This window comes from Ursus maritimus, unplaced genomic scaffold, assembly GCF_017311325.1.
Source record: "Ursus maritimus isolate PB19 unplaced genomic scaffold, ASM1731132v1 scaffold_71, whole genome shotgun sequence".
Classification (NCBI taxonomy): domain Eukaryota; kingdom Metazoa; phylum Chordata; class Mammalia; order Carnivora; family Ursidae; genus Ursus; species Ursus maritimus.
This window is the reverse complement of record NW_024426897.1, coordinates 1-15,957: the sequence shown is the minus strand read 5'-3', so window position 1 is coordinate 15,957 and position 15,957 is coordinate 1. Positions and strand designations below refer to the sequence as shown.

The following is a 15,957-nucleotide window of genomic DNA, read 5'->3' as shown; positions in this document are numbered from 1 at the left end:
CCTCCCATTCCTGCCAAAATTAAATATGGCAATTGTGGTAGCCAAGCTTCAACGATCTTAACCTCCTGGCTTTCATGCTTTTCTTTTGTCCCTTCCACACCAAGTTAGAGATGACTTGCGTGTCCAACAGAATACGGTAAAAGTGACCACATGGGGGTATTTCTGAGATCTGATCACAGAAAACTTCGCTCTCTTCAGACTGCTTGCTCTGGAGGAAGTCACTTACTATATCATGGGGACACTCAGGTAAGTCTATGGAGAGGAATGGAGGCCTCTTTCCAACCTCCAGCACCAACTGCCAGCCACAGAAGTGTATCGTCCAGTCCCAGCCAAGCCTTTCACTGTAGCTTTATGAGAATAGGACACCCCAAGCTGGAACTGCCCAGTCAAACCATTACTGAATTCTTAGCATACAGAAACCATGAAAGATAATAAGTATTTTTTAAATTGAAATATAGTTGACACAAAATATTACATTAGCTTCAGGTGTATGACATGGTGAACAACTCTGTACGTTATGCTATGCTCACTAGTAAGTGTAGCTACCCCTGTAACCATACAGTGCTATTACAATACCATTTACTATAGTCCCTATGCTGTACCTTTTATTCCCATGACTTATTCATTCCATAACCGGAATCCTGTATTTCCTACACCCCATTCACTCATTATGCCCATCCCCTCACCTCACCTGCCTCTGGCAACCATCAGTTTGTTCTTTGTGTTGAGGAATCTGTTTCTGCTTTTTGTTTATTCATTTCTTTAGTTTTTAGATGCCACATGTAAGTGAAATCACATGGTATTTGTCTTTCTCTTATTACACTTAGCACAAGACCCTCTAAATGCATCCATGTTGTTGCGAATGGCAATCATTTTTTTCAGACAAAAAAAGTATTATGGCATTACGTATATACAAATAGGAAGTATCTCCACAAAGTATTCATATATCAGAAAAATCAGCGTGTAGAGTCATATGCAAACATGTTACCATTTGTGTTTAATGATATAAATGTAAAAAATATATTATATATTTGTATTTATTTATAAATTTTATCTATCTATAAATTATCTTTGGAAGTATCAAAGAAACTCGTAAAGGATGCTGCCTTTTAAGAGAGAAAAATGGATTCCCCACAATGTGAGATGAGGGTTGGACAGATAGAACTGAACAGATTCAGAGGTATTTAAAAAGAAGTCCCATTGATTGGCTGCATTTGAAGGTAAGGGACAATCAGCATTGACTCTCAGATTTCTTGCTTAGCTAACTAGCAAGAAGATACATACTCCAAGAGGAGCTCATTTTCTAATTTTTTAAACATTCATTATGTGTCAAATATGGGGAAAATGATGATTAAGTATTGTACATAATGGACTTGAAGTGGAGATATTCAGTATGTAACTGGATATGTAGTACAGAGAAAACATGCTATTTATTTATTTTATTTTATAAAAATTTTGTATTATGTTATTTAATACTGTAACTACTTCTAGCACCTTCTTCTCACAAGGGGATGATATAATTTCTCCTAAGACCAAAGGCCTTTTTTTAGTGAAGTACCTTGGCAGGCCACTTTTTTTTCAAGTTTTTGTAAGTTTTGAGCAGGCAGCTAAAAGATAAATGGGAATGGTTTTAATGGAATGATGAAATCTAAGATCATTTTAGAATACGTCAAGAAGTATGCAAAGTAAGGTCACAAAAGCAACATTTGGCAGAGATTTTTAATATAACATATAATGCATAGAAGCCCTGGCAGAATTAAATGAGGTATCCAGAGACTAGCAGCAAGAAGCTTTGCCACCCTTTGCCTGAAGGAAAAAAGAAGGGAATGGAAATTAGTAAGAACTGGAGCCATAAAGGGGACCATAGGATATTGAGCAGTCAAGGATTTAACTACTGCAGAATTTTAGTGATGTGGCAGGGAGAAATAGAAGAAAATGGTATCAAATCATCCCAAAATTTATTGGTTTAAAGCAACAAGCATTTTAAAAATAAACAAAACAACAAGCATTTTATATTTACTCACAAACCCAGTGGGTTCTCTCTCTGGTCTGGGCTAGCATATATAATCTCTGCTATATTGTCTGCTGAGTCTAGAAAATGGAAAATCAACAATGACATCACTCACATATTTGGTGGTTGGTAAGTTGGCAGTGGGAGCTAGCTAACTTATCAGCCAAGCCACCTCAGTTTTCTCCACCTGGCCTCTCGTTTGTGAGATGCAAAACACTTTTGTGCTATTATCCTATTGGACAGAACAAGACACATGGCCAAGTCCAGAGTTGGTGTGGAATAGTACTCAGAATAAAAAGGAAGCAACTACTGATTTATGAATGAATTGCAAAGGCAATATGTTGGGTAAAAAAAAGGGGGGAGAAAAGATGGCAGAGGAGTAGGAGACCCCTTTTTCAGCTGGTCACCTGAGTCGAGCTGGATATCTACCGGACCATCCTGAAAACCCACAGAATCAGCCTGAGACACAGGAAGATACATCTGGATCTCTACAAATGAACATCTCCAGCACTGAGTATTGAGGTACAAAGAGGGGAGCTGTAAATCCACGCACAGATATCGGAAGATAAATGAAAGGGGGAGGGACTGCTGCACTCCAGCGCCCAGAAGCAGTAGCCACCTGCACTGGGGAGGTGGCCAGACTCCTGGACCTGCACCCGCAAGAAAGCAGACTGAGACTGCGAGCCCGGGAATGCGCGTGTGACCAGACTGAAAAACGGAGCTCTGGAGCACTCACTCGATCTAGACTGAAACCAGGAGCTCGGGAGTGCTCATTCGACCAAACGGAAAACCGGAGCTCTGGAGCGCTCACTGGAACCGACTAAAACCAGGACCTCAGGAGCGGGAGCGCACACAGACTGAAAACTGGAGCTCCGGAGCGCTCACTGGAACCGGGCTGATACCAGGCGCTTGGGAGCATGGGCAAAACCAGACTAAAAAACCAGCACTCTGGAGCACGAGCGAACCACACTGAAATAGGGAGGTCAGGAGTGCGCGCAGGAACCAGGGGTGGCTGGTGGTATTAGAAGCACAAAGGACAGAGACTTGCAGGCCCTGGAAGTGAGGGCTGGGACAGTGGCTGAGGGGTGCACAATCAGGTCACTGCATGGTTTTTGGCAGCACAGACAGAAACAGAGTTAAAGTGGCCAAGAGAGCTCAGTGGAGAGCGGACTGCGATCTGTCTGTTCTGAGACAGAGGCTAGGATATGGCCACTGGTGCTCTGACTCTCAGAAGAGTCACAGAAAACCGCCAGGGAAAGCAGCCGGAGAACAAAAGTCCAGAAATACCAGCTCACATTGTGCCCATCCCCATCCCCCTCTCAGGGGACAGGGTGACTCTACCCAAATAGGTTTGCCTGACTATCAGCGCGGCAGGCCCCTCCCCCAGAAGGTAGGCTGAAAAATCAGGAAGCCCACATCCCTATGGTCCCTATAAAACAAGTGCACACTGCCTGGGTCCTGGTCAATAATTTGGGCTCTGGGCATCCCTGCAAACTCTCCTCATCAGAATGACGAGGAGGAGAAATCCCCCCCCCCCAGCAAAGAAAAGATAATGAGTCTGTGGCCTCTGCCACAGAATTGATGGATACGGATATAATCAAATTGTCAGAAATGGAGTTCAGAGTAACGATGGTCAAGATGATGTGTAGACTTGAAAAAAATATTAATGAAAATATTAATGAGAATATAGAATCTCTAAGGGCGGACATGAGAGCAAATCTGGCAGAAATAAAAAATGCTATGAATCAAATACAGTATAAAACTAGACGATCTGACGGCCAGGGTAAATGAAGCAGAAGAACAAATTACTAAATTGAAGGATGGGATGGTAGAAGAGAAAGTTAAAATAGAAACTTGGCTCAAAAAAATCCATTCTCAAGAATATAGATTATGGGAGATTACTGACTCAATGAAACATTTCAATGTCAGAATCATCGGCATCCCCAAGGGGGTGGAGAAAGAGAGAGGTCTAGAAGAGATATTTGAACAAATTATAGCTGACAACTTCCCTAATCTGGCAGAGGAAACAAGCATTCGTGTCCAAGAGGCAGAGAGGACCCCTCCCAAGGTCAATGAGAACAGACCTACAACAAGTCATGCCATAGTGCAATTCGCAAATATTAGATTCAAGGATACAGTATTGAAAGTGGCCAGGGTGAAGAAATTCCTTACGTACAGAGGTAAAAATATCAGAATAACATCAGACCTGTCTACACAGACCTGGCAAGATAGGAAGGGTTGGCAGCGTATTTTAAAAGCTCTATCCGAGAAGAACATGCAGCCAAGGATCCTTTACCCAGCAAGGCTGTCATTCAGAATTGAGGGAGAGATAAGAGATAAGGACCTTCCTTCCAGGATCAGCAGAAACCGACTGAATTCGTAACCACCAAAACAGCACAACAGGAAATATTAAGGGGGGTTCTATAAAATAAAAAGGCCCCAAGAGAGATACAGAACAGAAATTTACAATCTATAGAAACAAAGACTTCACAGGCAACACATAATTAAAATCTTATCTTTCAATAATCACTCTCAATGTGAATGGCCTACATGCTCATATAAAATGCCACAGATTGCAGATTGGATAGTAAGACATGACCCATCCATTTGCTGTCTACAAGAGACTCATCTTGAACCTAAATATAAATCCAGACTGAAAGTGAAGGGATGGAGAAACATTTTTATGCCAATGGACCTCAAAAGAAAGCTGGGGAAGCAATTCTCATATCAGACAGATTAGATTTTAAACTAAAGACTGTATTCAGAGATACAGAAGGATACTATATTATTCTTAAAGGACGTATCCAACAAGTGGATGTGACTATTGTAAATATCTATGTCCCCAACAGGGGAGCAGCTAGATACACAAGCCAACTCTTAACCAGAAAGAAGAGACATATTGATAATAATACGTTAATAGTAGGGGACCTCAACACTCTGTTCTCAGCAAAAGACAGATCACCTAAGCAGAAAATGAACAAAGAAACAAGAGCTTTGAATTTTATTCTAGACCAGATGGACCTCATAGATATATACAGAACACTACACCCCAGAACAACAGAATACTCATTCTTTTTGAATGCACATGGAACTTTCTCCAGAATAGACCATATACTTGGTCACAAAACAGGTCTCAACCAATACCAAAAGACTGAAATTATTCCCTGAATATTCTCAAACCACACTGCTTTGAAATTGGAACTCAATCACAAGGAAAAATTTGGAAGAAACTCAAACACATGGAAACGAAGAACCATCCTGCTCAAGAATGATTGGGTAAATCAGGAAATTAAAAATCATTTAAACAATTTATGGAGACCAACGAGAATGAAAACACATCAGTCCAAAACCTATGGGACACTGCAAAGGCAGTCCTAGGGGAAAATACATAGCCATCCAAGCCTGAATCAAAAGAAGAAAAAAATCTAAAATGCAGTTTTTATATTCTCACCTCAAGAAGCTGGAGCTGGAAAAGAAGAACAGGCCTAACCCACGCACGAGAAGCAGTTGATCAAGATTAGAGCCGAGATCAATGAATTAGAAACCAGGAGCACAGTAGAGCAGATCAACAGAACTAGAAGCTGGTTCTTTGAAAGAATAAATAAGATCAATAAACCACTGGCCAGACTTACTCAAAAGAATAGAGAAAAGGCCCAAATTAATAAAATTATGAATGAAAGGGGAAGGATCACAACCAACACCAATAAAATAGGAAGGATCATTAGAAACTTTTATCAACAGCTTTATGCCAATAAACTAAACAACCTGGAAGAAATGGATGCCTTCCTGGAAACCTATTAACTATCAAGTCTGAAACAGGAAGAAATTTATTATTTAAACAGACTGATTAATCATGAAGAGATTGAAGCAGTGATCAAAAACCTCCCCCAAAACACGAGTTCAGGGCCTGACAGACTCCCCGGGAATTCTACCAAACATTCGAAGAAGAAATAATACTTACTTTCCTGAAGCTGTTTCAAAAAAAAGAAACAGAAGGAAAACTACCAAACTCATTCTATGAGGCCAGTATTACCATGATCCCCAAACCAGGCAAAGACCCCATCAAAAATGAAAATTACAGATCGATATCCCTGATGAATATGGACACCAAAATTCTCAACAAGATCCTAGCTAATAAGATCCAACAGTACATTAAAAGGATTATCCATCATGACCAAGTGGGATTCATCCCTGGGATGCAAGGGTGGTTCAACAATCACTAATTGATCAGTGTGATAGAACACATTACTAAGAGAAGAGACAAGAACCATATGAGCCTCTCAACTGATGCAAAAAAAGCATTTGACAAAATACAGCATCCTTTCCTGATTAAAACGCTTCAGAGTGTAGGGATAGAGGGTACATTCCTCAATTTCATAAAAACCATCTACGAAAAGCCTATGGCAAATACCTGTCTCAATGTGGAAAAGCTGAGAGCCTTTCCCTTAAGATCAGGAACACCACAAGGATGCCCATTCTTGCCATTATTATTCAACATAGTATTAGAAGCCCTTGTAACAGCAATCAGAAAACAGAAAGGGATAAAAGGTATTCAAATCGACAAAGAAGAATTCAAACTGTCTCTCTTCGCAGATGACATGATCCTGTATATGGAAAACCCAAAAGACTCCACCCCGAAATTACTAGAACTTATAGAGCAATTCAGCAATGTGGCAGGATACAAAATCAATGCTCAGAAATCAGTTGCATTTCTATGCACGATCAATGAGACTGAAGAAAGAGAAATTAGGGAATAGATTCCATTTAGAATAGCATCAAAAATCATACGATATCTCAGAATTAACTTAACCAGAGAGAAAAAGGATTTATACTCTGGAAACTACAGATCACTCTTGGAAGCCATTGAAGAAGACACAAAAAGATGGAAAAAGATTCCATGCTCATGGATCAGAATAATAAACATAATTAAAATGTCTACGCTACCCAGAGCAATCTACAGTTTCAATCCCGTCCCGATCAAAATACCAATGACATTTTTCAAAGAACTGGAACAAACAACCCTTAAATTTGTGTGGAACCAGAAAAGGCCCCGAATCGCCAAGGAATTGTTGAAAAGGAAAAACAAAGCTGGGGGCGTCACGCTGCCAGATTTCAAGCTTTACTACAAAGCTGTGATCACAAAGACAGCATGGTACTGGCACAAAAACAGACACATAGAGCAATGGAACAAAATAGAGAACCCGGAAATGGACCTTCTGCTCTATGGGCAAGTAATCTTTGACAAAGCAGGAAAAAACATCCAGTGGAAAAAAGACAGTCTCTTCAATAAATGGTGCTGGGAAAATTGGACAGCTATATGCAAAAGAATGAAACTTGACCACTTTCTCACACCATACACAAAGATAAACTCCAAATGGATGAAGGACCTTGATGTGAGACAGGAATCCATCAAAATCATAGAGGAGAACATAGGCTGTGACCTCTTTGACATCATCCACAGCAACTTTTTTCATGACACATTTCCAAAGGCAAGAGAAACAAAAGAAAAATGAACTTGTAGGACTTCATCAAGATAAAAAGCTTCTGCACAGCCAAGGAAATAGTTCAAAAAGCTAAGAGGCAGCCCACGGAATGGGAGAAGATATTTGCAAATGATACTACAGATAAAAGACTGGTATCCAAGATCTCCAAAGAACTTCTCAAACTCAATACACAAGAAACAAATCAAAAAATGGGCAGAAGGTATGAACAGACAGTTTTCCAATGAAGACATACAAATGGCTAACAGACACATGAAAAAATGTTCAAAATCATTAGCCATCAGGGAAATTCAAATCAAAACCACACTGAGATACTACCTTATGCTAGTTAGAATGGCAAAAATTGACAAGGCAGGAAACAACAAATGTTGGAAAGGATGTGGAGAAAGGGGATCCCTCCTACATTGTTGGTGGGAATGCAAGTTGGTACAGCCACTTTAGAAAACAGTGTGGATGTCCCTTAAAAAGTTAAAAATTGAGCTACTGTATGATACAGCCATTGCATTACTGGGGATTTATGCCAAATATACAGATGTAGTGAAGAGAAGGGCCATATGCACCGCAATGTTCATATCAGCATTGTCCACAATAGCTAAATTGTGGAAGGCACCATCAACAGATGACTGGATTAAGATTTGGTTCATATACACAACGGAATATTACTCAGCCATCAAAAAGAACGATTTCTCAATATTTGCTGCAACATGGATGGGACTGGAGGAGATAATGCTAAGTGAAATAAGTCAAGGAGAGAAAGACAATTACCATAAGGTTTCACTCATTTATGGAACATAAGAAGTAGGAAGATCAGTAGAAGAAAGGGAAGAAGGGGGGCTAAACAGAAGGGGGAATGAACCATGAGAGACTATGGACTCTGGGAAACAAACTGAGGGCTTCAGAGGGGAGGGGGGTGGGGGAATGGGATAGGCTGGTGATGGGTATTAAGGAGGGCACGTATTGTATGGTGCACTGTTGTTATACGCAAGTAACGAACCATGGAACTTTACATCAAAAACTAGGGATGTACTGTATGGTGACTAACATAATAAAAAAATATTATTATTAAAAAAATTAAAAAGATAGAGCTAGCATATGTTCCAGGACCCCCACTTCTGAGTATATACCCAAAGGAACAGAAATCAGAATCTTGAAGAGATATATGTATTCCAACGTTCACTGCAGCGTTATTCACAATAACCAAGAGATGGGCCTAAATATCCATTGAATAGATAATGTGGTGTATACATACAATGAACTATTACTCGGACTTAAAGAAAAAAAAATCATGCTCTTCACATTAACACTCATGAACCTGAAAGATATTATGTTAAGTGAAGTAAGCCAGAGACAGAAGGCCAAGTATGACATGATACCACTTATATGAGGAATCTAAACTAATCAAAATCACAGAAGCAGAGAGTAAAATGATGGTTGCCAGGTACTGGTGGGTGGGGGAACAAGGAAGTATTGGTCTAGTCAAAGGTTACAAAGTTTCAGTTTTAAGATGAATTATTTTTGGAGTTCAAATTAACATCATAATGACTACCATTAACAATAAAGTGTTGTACCTTGAAATCTGCTTAGAGAGTAAATCTTTTTTTTTATTTTTTTTATTTTTATTTTTATTTTTTTTTAAGATTTTATTTATTTATTTGACAGAAATAGAGACAGCCAGCGAGAGAGGGAACACAAGCAGGGGGAGTGGGAGAGGAAGAAGCAGGCTCATAGTGGAGGAGCCTGATGTGGGGCTCGATCCCATAACGCCGGGATCACGCCCTGAGCCGAAGGCAGACGCCTAACCGCTGTGCCACCCAGGCGCCCCTAGAGAGTAAATCTTAAATGTTCTCACCACACATCCACAAAATGGTAACTTTGTGAGGTGATAGAAATTAACTAACTTTATTGTGTTGATTGTTTTATACATTAAAATCATTACAATGTATGCTTTAAATTCAAAAAATTATAAATTATATTTTAATTATATTTTAATTTTAATGTGTACCATGCAAAGGCACAAATATCTTCTCCTCAATTTTTGACTCTTTTGGGACCTAAACTGTGCTAAAGCTCTCCTGAAGCAGAAAGGAATAACCAACAAAATTATTCTTTGCTTTTCTTTCCACCATGTTATATTTTCTCCAACAGGACAAAGCATTTCCATTAGTCCTGCTCCTTTCTCCATTTGTAAAATCGTCAAGGTTATGGGCTGTAACTCTTGTACACAAACAAATTCTCTCACATAATTACCCCTAATGAAGGTGATTTCTACTATCACAACTCTCCTCTGGGTCTCTTGGTCACTGCAATCCAATGACATCAAGTCACTAATTAGCTTCAAACTACTTTAATGGCTTTCTTCAATCTATGTGCTGAAGATACTTCAAGGTATAAACAGTGGAGATTAAAGTCTGGAAAGGCATGGGTTCCCCTACACTTGCACCCCACCCAATGGATCCTGAAGAAGGTTGTTTCTCCCAGACTATGCAATATAAGGCTAGGGACAAGACGGGCACTGTTGTTCTGCAGCCTCCTAATTTGGTCACAACAGGAACAGAGAGAGACAATTAGCCCTCACCCTTTCAATTAATTTTTGAATATTCTATGACCATGTTGCCTAATAGCTGCCCAAATATCTAAGTCTAAGAAGCAACTGAAGGCCATGTTTCTTCGCTAATACCAGAATGGGTTTATCCTTTTAATTGGATATAATTTTATTTCAATACAACCTTTTATAATTTTATCATTGAATTAATTTTTGGGGATGGGTCACGCTTTCAAAAGCCAGAGAATTAGAGAATATTAGAATTAGGAGGGAGATTTCTTCCCTCTTTTTTTGAAGAGACACAGAGCACCATGAAGGGTATGTGATTTGCCTAAAATTGTGATGATATTTATTGAGAGGCAGAATTTGAATAGATACTTTGTGTAACTCAGGCTACTACTTCTCTTATAGTCCACAATGTCTTTGAACATCATTTGTTGATTTGGATTTCAGGCTATTTTAAACCTTATAATTAGAATGCTCCTTGTTAATTCATGACTAGAAAATACAAGTAACATGAAAATCCAAATATCTTGCCTGATATATAACCTTCTTGTGAGAAAAAAAAAAAGAGGATAGTCCATATATGATCACTATCTTTTACAATCTTATTAATACTATGTTAAATTATTTATATTGCTATTACACAAAATGTTTGATCCAATTATCTGATGATCATATATAATACATCTTTGAGAAGCAGGGAACAAAGTTATCTAAAATTTGAATCAAGGGGTATTGAGATGAAGGGAAGAAAAAGCCTAAATATTTCCTAACATGGTTTTGATAAAATGATACAATATTCTCATACTCTCTTTATAGACCTCAATCATATAACAATTACTATCCTAAGTGATACTTCCTAAAAAATATTCTTGCTGATCCTTAAAAGAAAACTTATATGAAATTGTTGCTAATTGTTGCCGAAACTCCCCCTTATGAACAATATTTAAATCTCTAAAGAACTTCATCCATACTTCTGGACTTGTCAGATAAGGTTAAGTTGAAAAAAAAGCATTTTCCTAATATATGTGGGTAAATATCCTGTACTTGAAGCTGCAGTGGAGACTAAGAAATAATCCTCTTCGTGTGATCCTTAGTTGCATATGATTGGTATCGATTTCTAGAGGTCTCTGAAAGTTATTTGTAATCATCTAGTTGACTGCTATTGAAGACAGAAGTGAGATAGCGACAGGTAGACTGAATTCTTTGCAAAACTGTGAAACAGGAAATTTTGCTTTAGCAAGTCTTCCTTTTTGTCTACTCCTTTGTCTCTTAGATTCCTGAGGGCTCCAAGTACTCCATCAGCTACTCTGGACCTGAATTCAAATACTGCATTCAGCCTTCTCTCACCTCTATGAAGACAGTACATCCTGGCTACGGACATCCTCTATTTCCTTCTTATTTAAAAGCAAACTTTATGATTCATCTCTGCAGAGCCAGGTCTATTTCCTTAGGAGATGTGGAAGTAACAACTAAATACTTACTAAGCATTAATGACTACAAATTATAGGACATATCCACACACCCCATTTCATCTTAGGTAAGTGAAAGGACTTTGCCAGTATCCTTACAAAGACCATGCACCAGCATTTACCTCCTGTGAGCGTTACATTTCTGATCCAGATCTGGGGGGGAGTCGAGGGAGTGGCAATGCTGAAAAACTTGTGAAAGATGGATCTTTGATCTGAGAGAGTGTTTGCTGGCCTCTTATAAACAATACTCCCACTTACTTCATTTAATCCACCAGTCATAGTATCCAAAATAGAAGTAGTAGGAAAAGATTTGACAGAATTTCAAAAAGGAGGGACCTCAGGGTCATCCAGTACAACCCTGTATGCATGCATTAATTTAATTTCAAATAGTACAAGAAATGAAAGATTGGTCTTTGCAAGAACACATCTACTAATAAGAAACTCATTCTTGGATGAATCAGGTCATACTATCTTTGAGCATGTAAAATTATCAGAAAGTACTCTGATTTGAAACAATACATTTTATTTTATTTTAAATATTTTATTTTTTTGTGAGAGTGAGATAGCACAAGCAGGGGGAGCAGCAGAGGGAGAGGAAGAAGCAGGCTTCCCGCTGAGCAGGGCGCCTGACTTGGGGCTTGATCCCAGGACCCTGGGATAGATGCTTAACCAACTGAGCCACCCAGGTGCCCCTATTTTTTAAAATTTTATTTATTTATTGAGAGACCATGTATGAGTGAGGAGAGGGGGAGAAGGAGAGGGAGAGAGAGAGAATCCTCAAGCAGATTCTGCACTGCACATGGAGCCCCACGAGAGGCTTGATCCCACAACCCTAAGATCACGGCCTGAGCCAAAACCACTAACAGATTTTTTTAGAATTTAAAAACCATTAACATAGTTTTTAAAAATTTTAATAGCTTTACATTTTCACTATATTACAGCAGTTTTATTTGGTTTAAAAAGATACCTATTTCACTTAAAAGTAATGTGCTCACCAGTGAAGAAAATGAGGACTCATCAATGTCACTAAATAAAAAAGGGATGATTATTAGTAAGTGATCTCTCAGGAGACAAGTTACAAACCTAACTGCTCTATCGCCAGTGCACAGCACAGTGCCCTGAGAAAGGAGGCATTTACTTACTTACAGAGCAAATCACCTAAGGAAGAATGCATTTATATCAGAACTAAAGGATTTCTATTTAGAGTACACTATTTAGAGCTTCTGTAGCTCATCATGTTGGTTTTCTATATTGAGAAACCCAACTCTTGACTGAATCAATTTGCCTACTATTTTCCCCCATGGAAAACAGGGTCTTTTCTTTCTTCTCGCTCCCCCCCCCCCCAAGGAACCACTGACGTGGAAGCATAGAGCTTTGAAGAAGATTTATTGGGAGGATGATTCCTGTGGTGATTTTCTCACATAAGTGGATTATGTGTTTTATTTCTAAGGATACCAGAAAGTCTTCTCTGCCACCTCTTTCTGCTGTATCTATAGAAGGTCTCCCTGGGAGATTCATTCCCTGCACTTAATTTAAGGCTTTGCTGTTTCTGACAGGACACATATGAACCCCTACTAGTTGGTCTTGTTGGGTATCATTTCCTTGCCTGCTTCTAGGCATTCATTACAGTATTTGTGTCTAGGAGTCTAAGGGTCAGGGTGTTTCCCAGGGAGGATAGGCCATGCTGTACCTGGAGTTCACTTAAAAACAGGCTACCAAGAAGTAATGAGGAAGGGAAAAATGCACTGAGGAGAATGTGGTGGCTCCTCAAAGACAAACTTAGTCCATTATATTAACTTACCTCCAGCCTGTTCTGACTTCAGATGCTGTTGTTAGTCTCTTTTGAAAATCCTAGAGCCATAACTTTGATATAATTGGTGATAATATGTGAATTAATTCTTTGGGGGAATTTTCCAGAGAACTGGAGATTTTAAATATAGGGGTGAGTCACTGAATTTGGTTCCAGGAAGTTAAAATTATTCATCACATGCCCTGTCTTTATGTGTAAATCCTCCAGCGAAACTCAAGGAAACACTAGGCGATTTGCAGTTAAGAAGACATTGCAATTTAAGAAGACATTAATATCAAAAACTGCAGATAATTAGAAACCACTAAAATAAGACACTCTTCCAAAGACCTGATTTAGAGGTATATAGTGAGAGATTTCTTTACATTTCACATTTTATTTTTCTTATTCACTATACAATGTTTCCAAGTTCCAGATAGCTTATAAAAGTATAAATAACATAAAAGGGAGAAAGTGTTGATAAAACAGAATGTAGAATAACTGAGTAAAAAAGAAGAAATATTGTTTTTCCATGCTCTGAATTTCTTACTATGAATACTACTGTATAATACAACTATAATTTTTAAAAGCCCCACCAAATCAAATGAAATGTCAGTCATAATTCAATATTACATCCGTGGATATTAGCAACAATGGCTGAGCTTAATGAAGCTTAACATGAGGGAATAATTGAAAAGAACAAATGCACTAGATTCCTTCTTATAATAGAACTCCAGGAAGAGATGAGTCACAACTCTAGGAAGAGTTCCAATAACCTCTAGATTTTTGGGTTTTGCAAGGTTTTGTATTTTAGTTCATACAATTTGAATAGAGAAGGGAATAAGATCTAATCACTCAAGGCAATGATTCTGCCTATGAGCTCTCACACAATCTAATGGTATCTCTTTATCTCCTGGATTTTTTATTAATAAATAAAATATGCACAAAAGTACACATGGCAGATCTTGCACATATTTCAAGTTTTCACAAAGCAAACACTTCCATGTACCTATCAACCACATCAAGAAACAGAACATTACCAGTACTTCCCATCCTGTCACCTTCCTGTCCCTAGTCCCCTTCCAGGATAACCACTCCAGGAGCCTTTTTAATACCACAGACTAGTGTAGACTATTTTTGAACTTTATTTAAGCTAGGTTCATACAGTATACACACTTTTGTGTCTAACTTTTGGGGTCAACATTGTGAAATTGTCTTCCTCTGTGTTAGCCATTCAAAAAATTGTTATGCAGTTTGTAAAAAAAAAAACTGATTCAGATTTTGGCTCTGTAATTTCTTAGACTGGATTTCTATAATGTCAAGAAAACATTTCAGATTTTCAATTTCATTTGTAAAGTAAGTAGATTACATTCTTCAAATTCATATAACTGGATATACCAGTGTCAAACATCTCCTCAACAACTCTCCCCTCCATCCCTCTTTATTATTGTTATTATGCTGGCTATATAATTTTTAATGATGCATGAAAATTCAGACACATAAATGTAAGTAGAAATTAGAACATCTAAGGAGGGAAGTGGGAAATGAAATGAAAGCCATGCTCACTGATTGATCTTTGTCTCTCTCCTATTCAGGTAACAAGATAAATTCCTTCCAAAGTCAATGAGTGAGATAAATCATTCCCGGGTGACCGAGTTTGTGTTGCTGGGGCTCTCTAATTCCAAGGAGCTCCAACCTTTCTTGTTTCTCATATTTTCACTACTTTACCTAGCAATACTGCTGGGAAACTTTCTTATCATCCTCACGGTAACCTCAGATTCCCGCCTTCACACCCCCATGTACTTTCTGCTCGCAAACCTCTCTTTTATAGATATATGTGTTGCCTCTTTTGCTACCCCCAAAATGATTGCAGACTTTCTGGTTGAGCACAAGACTATTTCTTTTGATGCCTGCCTGGCCCAGATTTTCTGTGTTCACCTTTTCGCTGGCAGCGAAATGGTGCTCCTTGTATCCATGGCTTATGACCGTTATGTTGCTATATGCAAACCTCTCCACTACATGACGATAATGAGCCGCCGTGTGTGTATTATTCTCGTTCTCATCTCCTGGCTTGTGGGTTTCATCCACACTACTAGCCAGTTGGCATTTACTGTTAACTTGCCTTTTTGTGGCCCGAATCAGGTAGACAGTTTTTTCTGTGACCTCCCTCTAGTGACCAAGCTGGCCTGCATAGACACTTACGTTGTCAGCCTGCTTATAGTTGCAGACAGTGGCTTTCTTTCTATGAGTTCTTTTCTTCTCTTGGTTGTCTCCTACACTGTGATACTTATCACAGTCAGGAACCGTTCCTCTGCTAGCATGGCAAAGGCACGCTCCACACTGACTGCTCATATCACTGTTGTCATACTGTTCTTTGGACCATGCATCTTCATCTATGTGTGGCCCTTCAGCAGTTACTCTGTTGACAAAGTCCTTGCTGTGTTTTACACCATCTTTACTCCCATTTTAAACCCAGTTATCTACACTCTGAGGAACAAAGAAGTGAAGGCAGCTATGTCAAAACTGAAGAGTCGGTACCTGAAGCCTGGACAGGTTTCTACAGTCGTAAGAAATGTTCTTTTTTGGGAAACAAAGTAAACATACACAACTGTAACTACTGTAGCCTTGTCTCTACACAATTA

The 15,957-nt window shown here is 38.8% G+C and overlaps 1 protein-coding gene across 1 annotated transcript; it reads left to right on the top strand.

Moving 5' to 3' along the window:
• Nucleotides 1-14,888: 14,888 nt before the first annotated feature.
• On the top strand, nucleotides 14,889-15,913 carry LOC103681130 (olfactory receptor 4K15). The gene has a single exon (XM_008710646.2). The coding sequence runs from the start codon at nucleotides 14,939-14,941 to the stop codon at nucleotides 15,911-15,913; it is 975 nt and encodes a 324-aa protein (XP_008708868.2). The 5' UTR covers nucleotides 14,889-14,938.
• The last annotated feature ends 44 nt before the right edge of the window (nucleotides 15,914-15,957 follow it).